This window comes from Gobio gobio (genome assembly GCF_949357685.1).
Source record: "Gobio gobio genome assembly, chromosome: 15".
Taxonomy (NCBI): Eukaryota; Metazoa; Chordata; class Actinopteri; order Cypriniformes; family Gobionidae; genus Gobio; species Gobio gobio.
The window spans coordinates 25,656,198-25,677,106 of NC_137108.1; the positions used below are offsets into that span (position 1 = coordinate 25,656,198).

Below are 20,909 nucleotides of genomic sequence, written 5' to 3' on the forward strand. Positions count from 1 at the left end.
ATTTGGAGAACCCCAGTCAGTGCAGTGATGTTTGTCTCTATTACTGTTGTGACAAATATGAGGTGTGAAAGAATACCCATTTCAGTACTAAACGTCTGTGACATTCCTTGCGTAAACAATAATAAAGCATGCATACATGGGAATATTACTGCTTCAATAAAATGGCGAGTAAACTTTTACAATAGGGTGATCTTTTGTTGCTGCTAATTTGGGTTAGGCTGATCAACAGTTTCCCGGCAAAAATATGTGTGCAGATTCCTAAAAGTTTCAAAACAGCTAGCAAACTGGAACTGGTGCTTTTAGCTGTGTCATCTAAGTGTACAGTAAGCCTATACCCTGAGATCAAATTCACTGTTCAGATATGAGAAACTGATTGACACTGAGGGTGTTTTGTGTTGACAGGGTGTCGAATGAGCTGGAAACCTCAAAAGACCACTTCAGTGTCAGACAGAAAAACAATGGGTGTATTTGTGAGCTCAAATGACATAATGAATTTACAGTGTTAAGGGTCAGTGAATCGTCAGCCAGTATTTTTAGTGCTGCTCTTGTCTTCTCAGCTGCACTATTAAAAATGATCTGAGGTATAGAAAAAGAAATCAGGTACACATTGAAATATGTTCTTATAGCTTTTTATTAACCGATTTACGTCATAAAAATGTTGCACCTAGGCAAGGTTTAGTACTTAAAGAATATGTTATTACAAGGAGTATAGTGATTCTATGCAATACAATAGCCAAGCAAATATTATTAAACATCCTTCATGACATGTATAATGTCTTAATCTGATCAAATCTAGCAGTGCCAGTTTCCTTTTCTACGACATGATAGTGGACACGGCATCAATAGACAGTTAATCAATGGTTACAGTACAGTGAGGAAAGAACTTTATCAGCAGATAGCATATAGCACAAATAGAGAGCATTTTGATTCAACCCCCGCCCCCCACACCACTTTAATGCAGATTAATACATAAAGATGATAATAATTAATGTATATACACGTTAAAATTTGAGGGCAGATCTGAAGCAGTGTCAATGCTAAGTGGATTTAAGTAATGCATTAGACGTGTGTACTCACTGGCACAGCATTTCATTTCATTTTGCTTCCACAGCAGCATTTAACAGAAATACTTGCCCTTGTCATACAGTTACTATAGTGCCATGCAATCCACCAAGTTCTTTCCCACAAACCGATTGGACCAGTGATAGATATATTAATAATATATGAATAACACTTGCATGTATTAAGTTACACTATAAGTGAAATATACTAAGTTACAATATAATGTAGCTATGTATTTATAGTTATACTTGCATATACATATATAAGTTATACATAACATGTCCATTTGCATAATGGGCACAAAATTCATTTTTATGATAAAATATTTTCAATACACATTGTTTTCATGTGAGCACCTTATAGGTGGATACAAGGGCCCGGTTTCACAGACAGGGCTTAGATTAAGCCAGGATTAAGCCTTAGTTCAATTAAGGCTTTTAAGTAGCTTTTATAAAAATGCCTTAAAAAAAATAACATTATTGATGTGCATCTTGAGACAAAACAATGGCACGGACATATTTTAAGATATTTCAGTGCAAGTTGCTCTCAGTTAAAACAACTCAAACATGCATTTTAGTCTGGGACTAGCATAAGCCTCGTCTGTGAAACCGGGGGAAGGAGTGTATAATATATATATAAAATGGTTCTATTGTATATATGTATATATAAATTATATAATTATTTCATCATGTAGCTTCATTGAGGTTAGTTAGAGTCTCAATCACAATTTACTTAAAAAGACAAACACAAAATCCTGCAAGCTATGTAGCCAACACAAATGGAATAATAGAGCTAATAATATAAAACAGGGCCATAACAGCCTTGCTATATAAAATATAAGAGTATAGTTAAGAATGACTGAAGAAGAAATGCCCAGGTGCAATGTTGTAACTTCTCCTGTGGTTAAATACAAAGGAAAGGGAAAACCTTTTAGAAACTGTAGTTACTGCTGTTTGTACTGTAATTCACTGCCTAATATAATGTAGTCTATTTCAAAAGATAATAAATATAATGATTCAGGACTATTCATAAATATTGTTACTGCAATATTTTACAAAATACCAATGATGCTACATACCAGAATCAAACAGGGAGATCTTCATCAGAACCTGTCCTACCAGGAGAATATGTTGGCCTATAAGCAAGCACATAATTACACAAAAATTAAAAGACAAATATTACACAATGCCATGTGTTTATCTTCTTCATGCCAGTTAAGAGGCCCTTACCTTTGTTTTTTCCAACAAAGCAAAATGGTGACAATGACGGTCACCAACAACACACCTGCTCCAATCAAAACTCCAATGCTCCAGTTTTGAAACCCCACTGGAAATGAAAATAAACAACCATAAAAACACAACAGAGAGGTTGTTTTAATAAGAGCACTTTAAGATAAATTGCTTCATTTAACAAGACAAAATAAACAGCAAGGCAAAATATTTTCTTCCTTGCACAGAAGAAAAAGGAACTATTTGAGGGTGAAAAAATTGACAATTTTTAATTTTGAGTGAACTGTAATTTTAAAGGTGTGGTTGATTATGATTTAATTTTTTTAACTTTAGTTAGTGTGTAATGTTGCTGTCTGAGCAAAAACAACATCTGCTAAGTTATGATGTCAAAGTTCAGATAAAAGGGAGATATTTTCTTTTAAAGAAATTGCTTTAAGGACTACAACAAATGGCCGGTAGGGACTACCAGAGTTACGACACTCCCATAGACTTCCATAGGAACTGAGGAATGCGGAAGTAAAGCGTGTCATGGAGCTACCAATAGTTCCAAACAACCAATAGTTCCAGCATTGAACCCCATTCATTTCAGTGTATCTCAAGCACACTCGCTGGCAAATTGATGAAATTACTGCATATTTTTAGATTTTATGGCATTAGTCAACCTCTCAGGAATATTGATAGAAGTGGTATTTTATGAAGTGCGTTAAGTTAATGTTTATTATTATATAATAGATTGTTAGACTCTAACTGCAGTTAGATAACGTCAGCAGCTACTACAGGGAGTGCAGAATTATTAGGCACGTTGATTTTCTGATCATATTTTTTTTCCAGGCACATTTGACCAATTCCAAACCACAGTAATCCTAATAACTACTATTGATTTAGTATTTAATAATGTATAAGTTATATATAATTGTTCATGAAGGCTGGAAATGAAAATCACCTTATATTCAGGTGTGCAGAATTATTAGGCATGTTTTCTTTTACAGATAAATTGAGCCAAAAAAGAGATTTAACTCAGACTGAAAAGTCAAAAAGTATTAAATGCCCATGAGAAGGATGCAATACTAATGCAATACTAGACATTGCAGTTAAGGCATGACCATTGGACAGTGAAATGCTCGTTGGGTCAGCAGGATCTGACAAAAACAGGTGGTGAAGAAAAGACACCTGTTAACTGCAAAAGAATTAAGAATTAAGGTGAAGAATTAAGTGTGAACCCATCAGGAACCCTTTAGTCTCCAGCGCCACCATTTTCCAAAGCTGCAACCTACCTGGAGTCTCCAGAAGTGCAAGGTGTCAGGATCTCAGAGACTTCAGTTAGGTAAAGAATCCTAAAAAATGACCCCCACTAGATAAGAATCACAAGCTGAAGTGTTGTAAAATACATGAAGAAGGTTTTTTACTAGGCTTTATGGACAGATAGGTTGAGAGTGACTCTTGAAGGACCAGCACCACATCCTCTAGTACCACTGTTTGAAGAATTCATCTTCCAGAATCTGGCAGTACGTTTTGGGAGTTCATTTTTAGTCCATCTCTGCAAAACGGACTTCAGGATGGACTAAAATGAACTCCCAAAACGTACTGCCAGATTCTGGAAGATGAATTCTTCAAACAGTGGTACTAGAGGATGTGGTGCTGGTCCTTCAAGAGTCTCTCAACCTATAAAACCAATAAAGCCTATAAAAAAACCTTCTTCATGTATTTTACAACACTTCAGCTTGTGATTCTTATCTAGTGGGGGTCATTTTTTAGGATTCTTTACCTAACTGAAGTCTCTGAGATCCTGACACCTTGCACTTCTGGAGACTCCAGGTAGGTTGCAGCTCTGGAAAATGGTGGCGCTGGAGACTAAAGGGTTCCTGATGGTTTCACCCTTAATTCTTCACCTTAATTCTTAATTCTTTTGCGGTTAACAGGTGTCTTTTCTCCGCCACATGTTTTTGTCTGACCCTGCTGACCCAACGAGCATTTCACTGTCCAATGGTCATGCCTTAACTGCAATGTCTAGTATTGCATTAGTATTGCATCCTTCTCATGGGCATTTAATAATTTTTGACTTTTCAGTCTGAGTTAAATCTCTTTTTTGGCTCAATTTATCTGTAAAAGAAAACATGCCTAATAATTCTGCACACCTGAATATAAGGTGTTTTTCATTTCCAGCCTTCATGAACAATTATATATCACTTATACATTATTAAATACTAAATCAATAGTAGTTATTAGGATTACTGTGGTTTGGAATTGGTCAAATGTGCCTGGAAAAAAAATATGATCAGAAAATCAACGTGCCTAATAATTCTGCACTCCCTGTATATCCAGATGCTATCGGTCAAATTTCAACAGTTTTTAGTCTCTCTGAGATCTTTCTGTCGAAAGCGTTTCTATGAAGTAGCCCATTCAAGGAATAACGTATAATGCCTATGAATAATGAATATTAATAACGCCTGGATAAAAAGAGTTGAATTCAATTGGTTGCCCTGTTTTTTTAAACACGATTTAAAACTTCTTTCTTAAATTCTGTATATGCTAGAATCATTCATTTATATTCACCTGTTGAGTATGCTCATGTGAGTATAATAAAATAACATTCGGACGTTAACAACATTTAAATTATAAAAGAAATTACCACTAATCAGCAGATGGTGGAAGACGAACACTTTTTTTTTTTTTCTCTTTTTTTGAATGAATTTTTATAGATCATCAAATCACTATTATAACATTAAAATATACATTTTTGTTACTTCATTTGTACTGAAGTGTTAAATATATATGCTAATTGTAGGGGAAATCAGTCTCATGAAAAAAAAAAACTTCTGACTAAACTTCACAATAAATCTTTATTTAAACCGTCTCTGTGCTTTGTTTGTTGTGATGAGAGGATTTGTACATAATGGGAAGATTTGTGTAAAGCGTAAACTTGCACTAAAATTCATTCAGCATTTTTTTGAGACTATATAAATTTTTTTTTAATCTATATGGATTCTCATTCCTGGTAAATTAAACATGTGACTGGTCATTATTTTCAACAGAAATGCCCGTGATAGACTACAACACTCAACGCTGTAAAATCATGCACTCACATGATCCAAATAAAATGACCAGATCACTCAAAAACAACATTAACGTTATATCTTCTTTATCTCTCCCCAGAATAAAATGCTACTGTAAAGCCTAGTCGAAGTCGATGCACATATTGTGTTCATATTTACCAGAAATGTCTGCAAATATAGTGGAACTGGGGTCTGTCCTGCTTAATCCTATTCAAACAGATTGACAGCACGGAGTTGTTTGGAACTATTGAGGGCTCCGTGAACCACGTGACCACGTGGCAGCGAGATCAAAGAGTGTCGCAACTCTCTTATTATATGGCTCTGGGGACTACAACAAGCTTCTCGTGGGTTAGTGACATCACTAACCCTAACATTTACATAAACCCTGCCCCCGGGAACACGCAACAAAGGCCATGTTGAGAAGAGGAAGAGTTAGTAGTGTTGTTGCAATGCCGTCAAAAACACTGAACTTTCCTGAACATTATAATCCAAATATAGCTCTCTGTGCTGCACATTTTACGGAGGACAGCGGTTTCCATTTTAAAAGCAGAATCTGTTGTTTATGGACCACAACCTGCAAGTATGTTTTATTCTTTGCTGAGGTGTTTTCCATGAATAGTTTCCATTTTAAAAGCAGAAGCTGTTGTTTATGGGCCACAACCTGTAAGTACGTTTTATTCTTTGCTGATGTGTTTTCCATTAATAGTTTCTATCGTTATTTTTATGCTGCAGCAAGGACGTAAACAAAGGGAAAACGCTGTTTGGCTCAGCTAGCCAGTTACTAGGGGTGCACCGATCCGACTTTTTCAGTCCCGATACCGATACCGATGCCTGGGCTTTGTGTATCTGTCGATACCCGATACCGATCCGATATATTGTTGAATTAATAATAAACTGTATATCTTCCACCTCATACCTTCCTTGAAGAGACTAAAGGCACCAGACTTTACTAACTAAACATAACTAAGACAAAATAACAGATGTATGTAAGGTGTTGAATTCTTATTTATTTAAAAAACAATTGTGCATTCAAATCTAAAATAGAATGTAATCTAACTTCTTTAAATAAATAAAATGTAGCAGTGGAAACAAAAAACAGTGTATTGGTCAAACATACAATAGTAATCTGACAGTTACCAAACATTTTTTACACTACAGATAATTGTTTTGGTATATAATCATATCAATATTAAAAAGTAGCATTACAAATTAACAAATAGTCTAATTTTCTACCATATGCAATTTAATAAAAATTGTCAGCTAGCTAATAACAACTTTGTTCTGGTTTCACCTCACTCCAGATTAAATGATTGTAGGCTAGGCCTATTTATTTTACTACACATTGTCAACAGAAATAAGATGAAATACTGTTGATAATTAAAGATAATTCTTACTACCCACTCTTGCTAAAATGGGTAAGCACACTTGTGTTCTCATTTCAGTTGCGTTCTGAGTAAATTAATAAACTGAGTTCATGAGTTCAGTGTTGGACAGATCAGTTGTTCTGGCCAGTCGTTAAAATGATTCGGTTCAAAGGAGTCATTAGGTCACGAATCGGACATTAGCAGACGCGTTGTGTGCGAATCCCGTCTGTTAGAACATCGCGAAAGATGTCAACACACAGAAAACACTTCATAACTGGATATAATTTGTCTCCCGCTTATTGAAAGTATGCTTTATGTCAGCTGGTCAGAGAAGAGTCAATGTTTTTTGAGCGCAATTCACACCCAGTGATAATTCAAGGACAAAATTGTCCGAATGTGTCACGTGCAACATGGTTTCGGTCTTCCGAGCTTTTGATTTGGATTAATATGTGAAATATGAGAGCGAACACTGATTATTTTGAAGACCCAGAGAGCGCGCGCGGGGGAGGAGCTCTCAGATCGGTCTCTCTGTCACTCAGTCACAAGCGCAGCATCTGTTCTACATCACTCGTAAATCACAATAACTCATCAAATTAGGCTTTGGCCGTCAAAAAAATGTCAATGCAGGAAAGACCCTTACTTTGCAGTAATACCCTCGAAACAGCGACGAACTAGTTGGCGTGGCAAGCGTGAAATATCTCCTCCACACAGCCGAATCTCTGGCTCGCTCCCTTCTAGCATGCGACACACGTGAAGCTGACGAATGACGTAGGTTCTGCTGCGACGGAAAAAAACACCTGGATCGGCTTGTGGATCTGTTAATTTTTCCGATCCCCGATCCAGCTATTTTGTCAGTATCGCGGCCGATATCCGATCCTAATATCGGATCGGTGCACCCCTACCAGTTACCCAATTGCTAATTCAAATTTCTCAGACAAACACCTACAAACGTCTTTTTAATCCTACTAGTGAACTTCGAATGTTGGTGTTTGTTGGTGTTTAAGTGATCAGTGTAAATGCAGGCACGCTAAACATGCTTCTGTGTTACATAAACTATTGTCGTCGCATCGTAAAATTATTGTAGAGCCACTGTGGTGAGATGGACTTTGTAACAACGTTTTAAGTGCCTTTTATGGGTCTTGGGAGTGTAAATGTACTGAATGCCAATGGAGGCCTATCTGAAGCCTTTCTCAGCCATCAGCTTTCAATAAAAATATCTTCATTTGTGTTCCGTTTTCATTTTTGGGTGAACTAACCCTTTAACTAGCATTTCATCTTAACAGCTTGATACAGGTTAGTGCTATAACATAAGCAGTTGTCCTTACCTTCAGGAAGTGTAGTCAGAGGAGTGGTGTCACCTGCAATACAATATTTCACTAAGTGCACATACTATGACAATAAACAATCTCAAATCTTCTTAGTCACTAAACTGGCTGTATAGAAGACTAAACACATTCTTCACCATTTATAGGTTAAAAAAGTCTGTAGCATAAACCAGGCAAACTCTTTAACAGAAAGAATCAAACTTAGTCATTTTATGTAGTCAGTCAAATTAGTATAAATTACTTACAAAGGCACTGCTCCTTTTTGTTAATCTGCAAAATAAATAAAAGTCCATAATGAAATCATAAAGCGCAATATCAGTTCAGTTATGCTACTAAATTAATTTAAAGGCCTAGCAGTACATAAACACATAAACAATATTACACTTACACTGCTAGAGGGGCAGATGAGCAGGCACTGAAGTTTTTCAGGGCAGGTCTGTAAGGTGGCTGTGTTCGCTGTTGCCGTAATAATTGGGGGCATGACCTCTGTATATCCATCAGCATCGGAAAATCCTGCCACTTTATCCTGATCAGGATAGGGAGAGAGAAAGAATAATGAAGGATGGTGGGATGGCAGAGTTACGAATAAACACATGCATACATTTATTTTTTTCACAGAAGCTATGTGCAATGTATTGTTTATAGTACATGTTGAAAGAACATTAGAAACTGTTAGCTAATAACTCCATTCAGATAAACAGTTGATGGGGATTTAAATTGTATTTACAGTGACAAGAATGCGTTTGCCAACCCTTTGAAAACATCAGAATTTCTGTTTGATTAATAGTAAAAAGTAGTCTGTTCTTCATTTAACTTACAATTATAGACAAACCCAATCTGACTTAACTAATGCGTCATTGTCTTCTTGTTCAGTATCTTTGGTGTTGGCGGACGAACACAGTCATCCACACACAGTACAAAGTACCCAACTCATGTGAATTGCAAGCCCAGTACTGACAATAAATCCAAAATAAATGCAGTAAAACAAGTAACAGTTTGTAATAACTCATCGATCCGATTTATTTGTGAAATAAAAAAATAATCAGTCAGGACAGATTACGAAACAAACGTGCTTAAACTATTTTACATTTAAAAATCTGTAAATTTAAATCTAAAAAGTTATTTAATGACTGATTTAAAAAGTGAACAACAACTAAAAATTGCATCAATAAAGTATCAGGTCTAATATTTTTCATTTGTTCCATCCATTGCTATGGTTATCACTTTCAATCAGATTCAATTGTGAATCCAGAAATAAGGTACACTGTAAAAATGCTTTTCTTACTTAGTATTTTTGTCTTGTTGTTGCATCAATCACCAAACTTCTCTAAAGCTTTAAGATCATGAACTGTATTCCTGACTTTCTCCTGTAAAATATCCTTTAAAGGGATCCCATGGTGTTAAGACTTGTATGGCTTAATAAAACATATATGATGTCTCTTACTGAAATATGTAGTAGAAAACCCATGAAAGATCTACGTTATTTAAAAAATCCATTATAAATTTGGACAATGGGCGGCGCCATTTTGTATGCGTTCTAGGTTGATGACGTAGAATGGTTGCACTCGGCAATCAACTGGCTCTACCCGGAGCTATTTTTACCACAACACACCTCGAAAAATGTTTCAGAGTTAAACAAAACCAATCAATTGCTTTGTAATTGCATTTAAAACACACGTGCACACACACACACACACACACACACACACACACACACACGCGCGCACACACACGCGCACACACACACGCACACGCGCGCACACACGCGCGCACACACACACGCACGCACACGCACGCACACGCGCGCGCACACGCGCGCACACACACACACACACACACTCAATCAGCTGTAATGTTATACATGAGGTTGTGTCCAGACCATAGCAGACGTTATTGAGTGCACTCATTCAATCCCACATTGCACCGCAATAACGAGTGTACAGCTGATGTACACACAACGGCTGTCTGAATTCATTTTCGAAATTCGTTTTCATTCACTCATCAAGTGAACTGTATAAGTGGATAACGTAGGGAATAGAGATTGAGGTTTAAGGGGGCAATTTCAGATTCAGCCCCTGTCGTGGAGACTGACGAGGGCAACCCATAACACATTTCGATTGAGACAGAGCAGTCTGTCAGGTGTGTGTGTGTGTGTGTGTGTGTGTGTGTGTGTGTGTGTGTGTGTGTGCGCGCAATCTCGATTGAGACCCTGTCGGTGTCAGATGCGTGTGTGTGAGCGTGCACACGTGCGCCGATCTGTTGATGTGTGTGTGTGTGTGTGTGTGTGTGTGCACATGTTAGTGTGTTTTAAATGCAACTACAAAGCAATTAATTGGTTTTGTTTAATTCTGAAACATTTTTCGAGGTGTGTTGTGGTAAAAATAGCTATGGGTAGAGCCAGTTCATTGCTGAGTGCAACCAATCTACGTCATCAACCTAGAACGCAAACAAAATGGCGCCGCCCATTGTCCAAATATATAATGGATTTTTAAATAACGTTAAATAACTTTCATGGGATTTCTAACTTTCATAATTTATGTTATATTAAGCCATACAAGTCTTAACACCATGGGATCCCTTTAAGTGATTGCAAAGTGTACAGGCTCTGAGGCAGCAAAGCAGCCACCAAGTTGCACAATTGGGATGAGGTATTGGTGTGCAGTTGCCTTTTTCCTTGTCAAAAATTCCAGCTTTGGTCTCAACTGTCCACAGAACACTTTCCTAGAAGCAATGGTTTTGTGTGCCTTTAGTTAAAGGTCAGGGCACCTGAGCAAACCACACTTCCAATCTCATCTCCTAAATTGATTTTAAGACAAAAAATATTTACATACATCTACAAGCCATTGGGTCTCGCAGTCATGGACGTCCTCCCCAACTTCATATGAAGCATTGAAGAAGATTGCTCCATTACGAAGTCTCTCCCCTCTGCATTGCAGGCCATCAGCAGCTCGTGAGGATAGTATGACGCACAAAAGCACGGCAACAACTGAAAGAGGACATGCACAAATCAAACAGGTTCATTTAAACTGTTACAAGGATTACATACAGAAGCCTATTCAGACTTTTTTGGGGGTCAATGACCCACAATGTCATGATCCCTCTTTCTACAATTTCAGAGATAACTAGCCTACATATTTTAAGATTCATTTATACCGTGTGAGAGCATTTATGCTGTCATTGTAGTATTTAATATTTAATTAAGCATTATCTGGAAAATGTTATTTAAATATTGGGTCTCTGGATCACTTTGAAAACTCCTGGTCTAAAGAGCACAATTTCTTAATTTTCACATGCACAGGACAAACACACACATTCATGTACAGTCAAACCAAAAATTATTCAGACACCATATTTATGATAGATATAATTTTTTACTAGTGGGTGCAGGACACTATAGTTCATTTATGAATGTTATACTTTTGCACAATAAACTGTGACTAATACACAAACATTCTTCATACAGTGGACTACCAGTAAAATGTATCAAATGTTTTTATGTTTTCATGTTTTGCTTAAGTGTTTTTTCTTTAATTTTCTTTAACACTCAGTACAAGCTTTGTCAACAGCAGCTTTCTGCTAATCAGATTTAAACATCCTTTAATGTGTGATCAACAAATACGAGATGAGGTTTAGACAAACGTATCTATCTAGCCATGACTAAAACTACTAATACTTAGCTTTCTTTGGTTTTAACCAAACATTTATTCATTTTGCGGCATGTTTGTTCCTCTGCTACAGCGCCAGACTTTCAGCAACCACTGGAAATCATTTCACTTGTACTTTGATAAATAAATAAAAGAAAGTATTGTTATATTTTAAAGTAATTTGTTTCAATAATCCATTCTATTCAGATATATAAAGTAAAAAAAAAAGTTTCCTCTTGATTGTGCCAATGAGGTATGTAGATGAAATGGTTAGGTACAAGATACTGCAGTAAATAATGGTTAAATTTAAACAAATAACTTGTGTACATACTGCGTGTACAAAAGCATATATCTTTGACTGAAGCCTGTAAGCCACAGAATCAATCCACAGGGACATTATTACTCATATAAACCATGTGATAATTTGTATAGGAAAAAAAAATATTTGTATGTGAATGCAATATCTTTGAAGGATTCCCTGAGGATGTGGAAGGAAGAAACCACCCATACAATTGTCTTTTAATCAGACAAACAAAATTGAGTTTTGTTACTTACTGTGTGGCAGTGCTAACATTCACTGTTATTAATAAAGTTAATTATTATAGTATAATGTCATATGTGTAACTAGGAGAGTGTAAATTACCATAAATTGTGTTTAACCGTATCCGACGCATCAAATGTGGTTTAAAAAGATGTGTCACAGAATATTTAATGCACAGTATAAATGTATACACAGAAATAACAGTCAGGAGAATCAATAAATTATTTCTACTGTACATGATACATAATTTGCTTCTTTACACCTGATACTAGGGGTGTAACAATACACTCATGTCACTAGAGATTTGATACATGATATCACCTCTTCTCGTCTCACAATACAATACTTTCACAATATTTTAAAGCCAAATATTAAATTACATAAGACATTTGATAAACAGTAAAAAGTAACGTTCATTAAAATGCTAAATTTGGTGTTACATTAGGAATGGACATGAATGGTGACACCAGAACAGAATCATTTTTTAATCCTGCCTAGTTCAAAATACTGAATTATCCTCAATGTTTAAACTTTCATTTCAAGTGAACTATACGCATTTTAGCCGTGCAATATAGTGACAATACATTGTTACACCCCTAACTGTTAACATTTTTTAAGTGTACATTTTAGTATGCCATCCTATGATTTTGACTGTGCCCCTCTCGCCCTTTAAAGCAAAAGTATGATAAATAGTCAAAATAAACGACCACCAGTCATTTAAAAAGGCAAAGATAATAAATTAAGTATAGTATAGCTACTGGAAAACCTTCTGCCTTTTAATATTTTTTTAACAAGAGATTCTGCTCTTCAACTGAGATTTGCTATAACTTCCCCAATACTGTATATCTGGTGTCCTTCACCGTCTAAATTACAAACATCACCAAACCCCACCCTACAAGACTCGTGACTGCAAAACAAAGCTGAACTACCTTATATGATGCAACACATGTGTAAAGGATGTCCATATTAGGACTTCCACAGCCATCTTAGGAAAAGTGAAAAAAAAAATGTTTCCAATACTTCACATGACTTCCAACATCTGATGCAATACAACAGGGGATTTTTTAATTGGATGGATAAATGTTTCTTCTGCTTGCAAATTCAAAAACTTGTCAAGGAGAAATAAAGGCATGATTAGAAATCTGTGCTAACTTAGTGGGTGACCTTGTTTCTGTAAAGGAGTAAAATCAATAAAGACACATAATTAAAGGAAGTAGAGTATCCACTTTCATATTTACACACTACTACTCTAGTCTAGAGCAATAAAAATCTCACCACTGTTTACAATGGAAAAAACACGTTTTACTGCTTCTGATTGTCACACAATAGTAACTATATAAACCACTAAAATATTAATATCTCAAGAATTAAGAACGCCTCACTTCTGTAGTAAGATGAACCTTTGCTTGCACTGCACCTGCATTCAAAAAGTATTTTAATCATTCTTTTGTGGTGGTGCCAGTGGATTTTTTTTTTTTTTTAACCATTGGTCAGCAGAAAAAAAGCCTTGAATAGAGTTTTAGTGTTCAACGAGATATACGTTCAACATATGTTCCGAAATAGCAAATTATTTTTCTTAACCTTGGTTCCTAATTCAAAATTGCAAATATCCAGGCTTGTATAACACTGCTTACAATTTTAATGGAGTAATAACTACCAAATCTTTCAAACTTTTCTTCTATTTGACAGATTAGGCCACACAAGTCCAACCATTCAATAAATAGATTTAATGGCATCTTTGTAAAGAGGAAAAATAAAGGTCTTACCCCTACATATTGCATTATTCACTTTATGACAATAGTAAGATTTATTCTCAGCCACCTTAAATTATCTCTTTCTCTGACATAACCTTGAACAGGTCTTTGAAAATATGGCTTTGGCACACACAAATATATTCCCAAAACAGTAGTGCTACGATTTCAAAAATCTCAGAAATTACATATCCATCAACACCTCACAAACTATTATTGCAGCCAATCACCCTTTTTTGTCTTTTCAACAGGAAATTGCAATATTGTCCACAAACGACAAATTAGTCAGTTGTTTGATTTCCATAAAGCAATGAAAATGTGATATAATCTAGCATTATTAACAAAAAGTTACGGGCAAAAATAACAGAAGAAATGTTTGCCCACTTCATTAGCGTCGGGGTAAGCAATTTATATGTCAGGACTAATGCTGCCTTCACGTGCTATCGGAAATTTCCTAATTCCCACTTTAGAAGTCGTGATTACGAGCTTGTTGCATTCAAGTGCTTTGTTGTCGGAGTGAACAGGAATCCAGGTTATTCTTGCCTATTTATTGGGAAAATCTTATTAAAACCAACATCATATGTAGTCTCCCATGCACCGACAACCATATAAACATTCCAGATAGTCCGCTTTCTGCTGATTCTGTAATTTCAGTCAAATGCAGGCTATTTTCGCTGAGTACCAAACATACAACACGCTTCATATGATTATTCTTACATGTAAATATGTACTACATTAATGTCAAGGCAAGACGACCTAAAAAAAAAAAACAATAAAACCACACCTCCCACAGCAGTAGTTCTCCCCGCCACCATGTTTAAAGCTTATGACACGCCGATCTCGGGAGTTGGGGTATCAAAATTATTCCCGAACTTCCCAGTGGTAAACACGACATCAGAGGGCGTTCATGTGCAATTTTTACCTAGGAAACTCGTATTTACGATAATTCCGATAGCACGTGAAGGCAGCATAAGGACATGTCAATATAACTGCAAGGGTCTATTTAGCTTTATCAAATCCAGCTTTAATCCCCCGAGTTTATTAGTGTTTTACTAGTGTTTTTAAGGCAACATAACGTTCTGTCTTCGTATGTTTGTAAGAAGGTTCCTCCAGGGCAGCCCATGTCGTTTTGCTGCTGCAGGGGGTTTTCCAAGTATGTATTTATTTCGACGCAGTGCCAAATATGTTGACCGAGTTGACTTAAGACCTTGTCAAATATATTGAACAATACAAAACAACGCAAATTTCTCTAAAAGTGAAAAACACAAAGACGCCGCTGCATGCTTTTGTTTTAAATAACTTACGTGGATAAAACCGCCGTCCGCAGGGCAATCATTCCTCCATGTTACTTTGTGGCAACAGCTTGTTTTATATAGTATATTGGCTACAGCAGACATACAGAGGAACATTTTGTACATAGAAATGTAAAACTAATTAGTGATAATAAAAAACTTACCGAGGAAAGCAAGGCTTCTTGACATCTTGAAGACTGAGAGCAAATAGTTCATTTGACGTGACTTCCTGATTGCATCATTGAGAATAGGCTTGTTTGAGATGCAGTGAGGGGAGGAGTGAAAAAAGTGCAGGCAAGCCGGACAGTTCTCTCTTCTCGTAGTGGATCAGACACCTGCGAGATCAAAGGCGGATATCGCGGGATTCACACTCGTGCGCTTTGTTGCTGATAAACTGGATGTAATTTAAGTTCTGTTACTTTTATATGAATATAAATATTATGAACAAGACACCCAAAGTTTTTGTTATTTATTTCCATTCGAAAAACGTGTTTATCAATCATTTTTACTTTAATTAGGCCTACATAGCCTACATGTTTGTATATATATATTTTTTTATAAATATGACAACAATCACATAACCCACAGAGAGATCGCCTTTGTTAGAAAGTTTGGGAATATTCACACATAAAAACATGATATCAGAGTTTTAAAATCAAAGATTTTGAAAAAGAACCATACATCACGGTTGTTTAAACCAATAAGCAATAAGCTGTGTCGTCAGCAAGTCGTTTCCCAAAGAAAATATCACGAACTCGGACAGAGACTGGAGAAGAGAATTCTGATGATTATTATGTAGATAGTTTTCCAAACTCAACTGAACATGAAGTTTTAATCCACCCAATCCGATCTGAGAAAGCAGCGTCTGGTAAACGTACGCCATTATTTCACCACAGGGTGTCAGTCAGTCATGGTCTAAACTAATGATCGCGATGCTGAAGTGTGAGACACTTGTTTATTTACACAACCTTTATTTATTTGTATTAAACATGTTGATCACTATTCTGTCATTTTTCATTGTCAGTCATTTTACTTTATGTTATAAACATGTTTATGCCCAAAACGCTTAATTAATATTCAAGGTAGGCCTAGTTGACTGTCATTTTCCTCTACTGTGTGCATCACTGTTTTAGATTAATTCAATATTTAACATTGTTAACGTTACATTCATTTAAAGGTCCCGTGTTTCCTGTTTTTTTTAAGCTTTGATTGTGTTTACAGTGTGCAATATAACATGTCCCAGATAGCATGTAGTAATCGGCCCGAGCTCGGCTGCCCCGCGGCGCCTGCGGCTCTGACTCGGCATCGGCGTGTGTTTACCGGGCCGATTCTGGCCCGCAGCTCGCTCTGGCACATGCAGTTTTGTTACGGCTGTAAAGCACTGGCCCGATTGCTGTTCATTGTAACTGGCCCGATTCTGGCTATAGAGATCTGGGCCACTTCTGTCAATGACTCGGCTTATGTTCAATCACTGATGGTTACATAATGAAGCAATAATTAACATAAAATTGTTTTAAAATTTACTTAATTTCCTGACAGGATCTGATAATGTGTTAGCTACTCATTTAATGTCATGAATTTGTACAAATCAAAATATCTAAGGTAAAACTTAATCAAAATGATAATAACAGTGATCGTTTTGCACAGAAGGATCAAATCTATTTAGTTGTAATAAAGCATGCAGGTCATTCTTTACGGTGTAATGCTTTTTAAACGTGCTAAATTATGCACGTGATCTCAGGTGACTCGTTCATCGTCACTTACAGTAGTGGGAGGGGTCTCAACTGTGGCGATTGTGGTTGTGTTTGGACGAAAACAAAACAATGGATTAAATACCACAAAATACGAATATGGTAAGAAAAAATTTGAAAACATTGATGCGCTTTTATTTCCAAGTATTCTATGAAGCAGACACGCTGAAAAGGACTAATGTTACAGACTTTAACAGCACGCGTGGGACTGCAGCTAACCCCATAACTGTTGCAGCTGCTAGCACGACTTTCTTGCATGGGAATTCGATGACCACGACCTAAATCAACCTAAAAAGTAATAGCAGTGCTCATTAATTAAAAAAGTTCTTTTAAAATTTGTTTTGAAAATTGTTACGATGGGCCATATGCAGATAAAACGGTTGCCATTCAGCGATTTGTTGTTGTTGTTGTTTTCTCTCAATGACGGCTTTAAAACGAACTCGGTAAGTGCCATATTATATTCTAACAGCTTGTGTTATTACCCATTTATTTAATATAAATATTTATTCAAGTTATAGGCCTACAGCATTTAGCTGAGCTTCGGCAAATTCAAATCTTGCGTAACAATGACGCATTTCCGTAGCCGTAGCTGATTGGATGACGGTCATTGAATGGACAATAAAAGGTGATGCTAAGAGATTCGGTTTCACAACAGTTTGACAACATTTCGACGTTGGATTTCAATCGCAAAGGTAAGGTTTTTGCTACTTGATATGCTGTTGATACTGACTTGCTATTTTAAAACATTGTGAATGCTAAATTTAGTTTAGTTTAGGTCAAGTATATATTATTTTAAGAAACCATGCTGAACAAATTATTTGAAGTAATAAAATAGTCCATATACTATATGGCTCTGTTAACAACACTAGTAAAAGCCGTAAATGTTGTATTTCTGAGCTAACTTAAAGGAAATACGGTAGAGTGTTGACACTATGATTCTTGCTATTTTAAAACATTATTCACACTGTTAAATTGTAACTGTGTTTAACTTAAAAGTATTTTTAGGTCGTTATTTGGTAACACTTTACAATAAGGTTCATTTGTTAACATTACTTAATATATTAACTAACAATGAGCAATACATTTGTTAATCTTTGCTAACGTTAGTTAATACAAAATACAGCTGTTCATTATTTGTTCATGTTACTTCACATTGCATTAACTGATATTAACAAAACTTTTGTTTTGAATAATGCTTTAGTAAATGTTGAAATTATTATATTAACTAAGATTAATAAATGCTGTACAAGTGCAGTTCATTATTAGTATACAGTAGAATTTTGACTCTGTGAATAAGGTTTTAAAATAGTAAGTCATAATGTTAAACAGTAACATTGTAATTTTCATTGTGTGTTGTACAGACTGTTTTAAATGGGTTCCAAACACTTATCCATTTTCATTTAGTTGTAGTTTTACGTTGGTGTCAATTGGTTGGTTTATTGGCCTCTGTTAACAGTCCTGAAAATATCTGTAGAACAGATCCTGGTTTACGTATAAAAAGATGCAAATGTAGGTATAAAGAAAACAAAAGTACACATTTTGGGCAATTTACAGCACATCAGTTGATCTGCACAAAGACAAAAGAGTAATGTCAGTGTTTTATAATGAACATGTGAATAGGAATGATATTGTCTGAGGTGTTAATGGGCTATTGCAAGCCATGAACTGCTGGTACTGATCTTTCTTTCTTCTGGCTCTTTAAGTGTAAAAAGTGTAAGTCTGTAATGTATGTAAAGATGTAATTTAGTTGATTTCTGGTGTTTTCTGATCTCTATAAATGTATCTATGCAGTATATTGATTGTAACAAAATTAAACTTTGTTTGTGTGCTTTTTGCTTTTTTTGACAGACCACAACAAGATCAGTGAAGTTGCCAAGCTCAGCACAGAAGAGGCCATCCTGTGTAAGTCATGTCTGAAAACTATGAGTTTTATACTGTAAATTCTAACATTCAAAAAAAGGCGAGGGCAAGTGTTGCTCAGATTCTAAAGTCTTTGCAAACTCCTAACTCTAAGGCTAGTGATGACACTCCTCATAATCAACAGATGTACACTAGTAAAAATGAATCCTCTGAAGATAATGACTTTGACAATATTGATGTGGTGGTGTCAGAAGACTCTGTTAATTTAGATGATTATGATGCAGTGATGTCGGAAGACTCTGTAAGTGATTCTGAGAATAGTGATGACTATTTTGAGGAAAGTCCTGATGAAGCTTTTAGAAACGCTCTAACTGACTGGGCTATAGACTTCAGAATCACAATGGTTGCATTAACAGCTCTTCTGTCAGTCTTGCGTAGTATGCATCCCAGCCTTCCAAAAGATGCTCGAACACTGCTTAAGACTAACACAATATATAGGATAGAACAAGTAGCAGGAGGCTCTTTCTATTATTTTGGTATTCTTAATGCATTGTCTGGAATGCTTGAAAAAATATTGCCCCAGTTACCAAACAGACACACACTGAGATTGCAGTTGAATTTTGATGGCATTCCGTTGCACAAGAGTTCAAATATGCAACTGTGGCCTATTTTAGGCTTATTACAAGGCATAGCCAAAAAGCCTTTTCTAATAGCAATATTTGGTGGCATTTCAAAACCAAAAATACTGGCAGAGTATTTAAAAAGCTTAATTGACGAAGTTAAGGTCCTGCAGTCAGGCTTTATTTTCAGAGGAAAGGAACTACTCCTAAAAATTAGTTCTGTAGTTTGTGATGCACCTGCTCGTGCATATGTTAAGGGAGTTAAATCTCATACAGGTTATTCGTCATGTGGTAAATGTGTACAGTCTGGTGTGTACATACAAAAGCGCATGACTTTCCCTGAGACTAATGCTGCCCTAAGAACGAATGAAACGTTCAGAAGCATGTGTGATGAAGACCACCACATAACTAGATCTCCATTTACTGAACTTGATATAAACATGGTATCATGTTTCCCTCATGATTATATGCATTTAGTCTGTCTTGGTGTGATGCGAAGGTTATTAGATCTATGGACAAGTGGTCCTCTCAAGACTCGTTTGCCATCACAGAAAGTAGTCAAATTATCTCAGAACTTACTCTCCATTAAAAATTATGTCCCATCAGAATTTGCTCGTAAACCAAGGTCGATTGAAGAAAAAAACAGGTGGAAGGCAACTGAACTAAGACAGTTTTTACTCTACACAGGATCAGTAGTTCTTCATGATGTTGTATGCACTCCTGTTTACAATAACTTTATGCTTCTCTCAGTTGCGATTTCAATTCTTATTGATCCAACCCTGTGTTCTGTAATGTGTGAATATGCAAAGGTATTACTAGTGGCTTTTGTGGAGCACTTTGTGAAGCTGTATGGCAAGGAATATGTGGTGTATAATGTGCATGGCCTTGTTCACTTAGCTGATGATGTGAAATGCCATGGTCCACTTGACCACATTTCTGCATTTCCATTCGAGAATTATTTAGGGCAGTTAAAAAGATTGGTCCGACGTCCATGTCATCCTGTTGCCCAGATTGTACGCAGGATATCTGAAATATCTAGTGGTGGTTCTAAGATCGACCCTTCCAAAAGTTATGTGCGAAAAGAGCATTGTGATGGTCCTATTTTGCAGTTTGTTAATGGAGAAGTGAGACAGTATAAAGAAATATATTTCCCTGATTTTTGTCTAAAAATTTCAAAAGGCGATAACTGTGTCAGAATTGGTTCCAATATTGGGTTGGTACAGAACATCTATATTCAGAACAATGATGCTTACATCGTATATGCTGAGTTTGAGTCTGTTCGTAGATTTTATGACTACCCAATTGATTCTTGCAGGCTTGGAGCTTATCTCGTATCTGATCTTTCTAAAGAATTTAGATGTGCCAAAATTGATGAGACGCTTAAAAAATATGTCATACTTCCTTTTCAAACCAAGTT

The 20,909-nt window shown here is 36.1% G+C and overlaps 2 protein-coding genes across 2 annotated transcripts in view; one reads left to right on the plus strand and one right to left on the minus strand.

Moving 5' to 3' along the window:
- The window catches only part of LOC307138535 (uncharacterized protein), a 62,886-nt gene that overhangs the window by 39,068 nt on the left and 2,909 nt on the right, over positions 1–20,909 (plus strand). Inside the window, exons 3-4 of the mRNA XM_079836875.1 lie at positions 17,596–17,704; positions 18,861–18,914. The gene's annotated coding sequence lies outside the window, so the exon portion shown is untranslated. The remainder of the gene's footprint in view (positions 1–17,595; positions 17,705–18,860; positions 18,915–20,909) is intronic.
- LOC307138536 (uncharacterized protein) lies at positions 621–15,501 on the minus strand. The gene is made up of 8 exons (XM_079836876.1): positions 15,426–15,501; positions 10,865–11,019; positions 8,422–8,559; positions 8,279–8,303; positions 8,034–8,066; positions 2,292–2,388; positions 2,141–2,197; positions 621–1,959 (listed from the first exon to the last, which is right to left on the minus strand). Exons 1-7 carry the CDS (start codon positions 15,475–15,477, stop codon positions 2,146–2,148), a joined length of 552 nt encoding a protein of 183 aa, XP_079693002.1. The 5' UTR covers positions 15,478–15,501; the 3' UTR covers positions 621–1,959; positions 2,141–2,145.